At 41.2% G+C, this 2,328-nt stretch overlaps 1 protein-coding gene across 1 annotated transcript; it reads right to left on the reverse strand.

Annotated features, from left to right (window-relative positions):
- Nucleotides 1-655: 655 nt before the first annotated feature.
- LOC104941806 (voltage-dependent L-type calcium channel subunit alpha-1S-like) lies at nt 656-2,020 on the reverse strand (the record flags this gene model as incomplete). The annotated part of the gene is made up of 5 exons (XM_010766943.1): nt 656-857; nt 1,024-1,170; nt 1,583-1,635; nt 1,740-1,847; nt 1,933-2,020. Coding segments are annotated over 5 exons (598 nt in total), but the record flags the coding sequence as incomplete, so codon positions are not given.
- Nucleotides 2,021-2,328: the final 308 nt, after the last annotated feature.

Here is a 2,328-nt window from a genome sequence, read left to right on the forward strand (position 1 = left end):
AACCCTAGGGTTAAACCCTAACCCTAACCCTAACATGTCACCCATCTCCTTTGCATAGAGTTGATCAGGTTGTTGATTGTGGCCTGTGGAATGTTGGTCCACTCCTCTTCAATGACTGTGCGAAGTTCCTGGATATTGGCAGGAACTGGAACACGCTGTCGTATACGCCGATCCAGAGCATCCCAAACATGCTCAATGGGTGACATGTTAGGGTTAGGGTTTAACCCTAGGGTTTTCGGACCCCCCCAGAAAAAGAAACCTGCAGGGTTAACAGGTTAACTAGACTGAGAGCCTTGGCAAAATGCATGCCCTTCACTGGGCATGGTAACATTGTAACATCAAGAAACCAGCAGTGATATTCTATTTGACTGTGGAAGTGTGTGTGTGTGTGTGTGTGTGTGTGTGTGTGTGTGTGTGTGTGTGTGTGTGTGTGTGTGTGTGTGTGTGTGTGTGTGTGTGTGTGTGAGAGAATGTTCTGTGAGCTCTGTTTGGTCAGCTCAGTAAACTCCTTTGTTTTATTCATATCCTCCAGCTATAACATTTTTGAAAGGGCTTCTTGGGTTCTTGTGTTGTTATTCGGGATTTTCTATCTTCTCTCAATCTGAGCTGGTAGAGCTTTCATGTTCAGTTTCATTTCCAGTATTTTTGAACATACCTGGTTTTTGTCAAGCTCACAGTTCTTATACTCCTGCTCTCCTTGCTCCTGGAAGGTGACAATGACGAAGCCAACAAATATATTCATCATGAAAAAGGCGATAAGGATGAGGTAGAAGATGAAGAAGATCGAGATGGCCACTCGGTTGTTGTACACTGGACCTTTATCTTCTAAGTTGGAATCAATGGCTTTATATAATATCCTGGGTAAATAAATACAAAAGAAAAATGAAGTTCACAGAAATAAATTAGAATACAGGGAATAATGGTTTGCGGAAGTAAAGGGGACTACACTTTGTATTCATGCTGCATACAGCATATCACAGAATGAATTAGGAACAACAGTACACAGAACAATTCAGAACTCACTTTGGCCATCCTTCAAAGGTAGAAATGGTGAAGAGGGCTAGCATTCCGTTGAGGATGTTGTCAAAGTTTAGTCCTGAGTTGGTCCATTGCCTCTCATGGACCTCCATTTCATGGAGTGCTCCTTCCTGGTACCTTATATACCAGCCTCTGAGCCACACAGAAGGAACGGACAGGCAGGGCTACAGTCAGATCCACTGTCTGCAGGTTCATCCAGCTAAGTTTAACAATTTCAGGACCTTTTAAATATGAAAAAGCTAGAATTTGAACACACTGCGTTATGGTACTGATATTAGAAATGGATATCATTTTAGCTGGGCCTTTGTCTTGGGTGGTTAAAATGTTTATTTTTCTGATCTCCCAGGACATAAGAGTACAGTGCTTGCTTCCATGCATGAACACCTGTCTTTTTTTCAAATAAATCCTAAAGTAAACACAGGGTTAAACCTGAATTTACAAATCTGTGGCTTCTTTTCTGATTTCTAAATTCCAGGTTATCCAATTATTTTTGATATAAAAGCCTAGAGTGGCATCACTGCTTAAAACAAAACAAAGTTCTTACTTGCATGTTTCCTCAGTCATTTTGTCAGGATCCGTGCACTCATAGAACTTGCCCTGAAAAGGCAGCAAGGATGAGAACAATCAGACATGTATCTCCATTACAAAATACAGTGTTAGCAACATTCTGCTTTTAAATGTTTTAATATCCTTTTACTGACTTTGAAAAGTTGGACTCCAATGCAGGCAAACATGAAGTCCAGCAGCATGGTGACCAGTACAATGTTTCCAATGGTCTTGATAGCAACAAACACACACTGGACGACATGCTAAAGACAGAGATATTACTGAGGATAAATCAGTTCAGTATTAAGGCCATTTCAAACGGAAAGTCAATTTATCAACATCTTATACCTTGAGTCCCTTGGCTCTGTTAATGGCCCTTAACGGTCGAAGTACCCTTAACACTCTGAGAATCTTCACCACTGAGATGGCACTGGATCTAGAGGATGCAAACAAAGGCAGTAATATTGCTTAATACATCCAGGAGTCAACAAGTTAAAGATGAGAGCTTAAAGAGGGGTACCTCAGTCAGTACGCTTCAAACTTAGATTGTACACACATATTTTGAAACAAATGTCACTTTGGCCATCATTCAAAGGTAGACATGGTGAAGAGGGCTAGTATTCCGTTGAGGATGTTGTCAAAGTTTAGTCCTGAGTTGGATGGACTCCCTGAAAGCCGACATTTTGGGGAAAAAAATGTCTTCGAGCCTACGCTCCGAGATAACCTCTGTCCGAAAAGAACTAA

This window comes from Notothenia coriiceps, unplaced genomic scaffold (assembly GCF_000735185.1).
Source record: "Notothenia coriiceps isolate Sejong01 unplaced genomic scaffold, NC01 NC01_scaffold00003954, whole genome shotgun sequence".
Classification (NCBI taxonomy): Eukaryota; Metazoa; Chordata; class Actinopteri; order Perciformes; family Nototheniidae; genus Notothenia; species Notothenia coriiceps.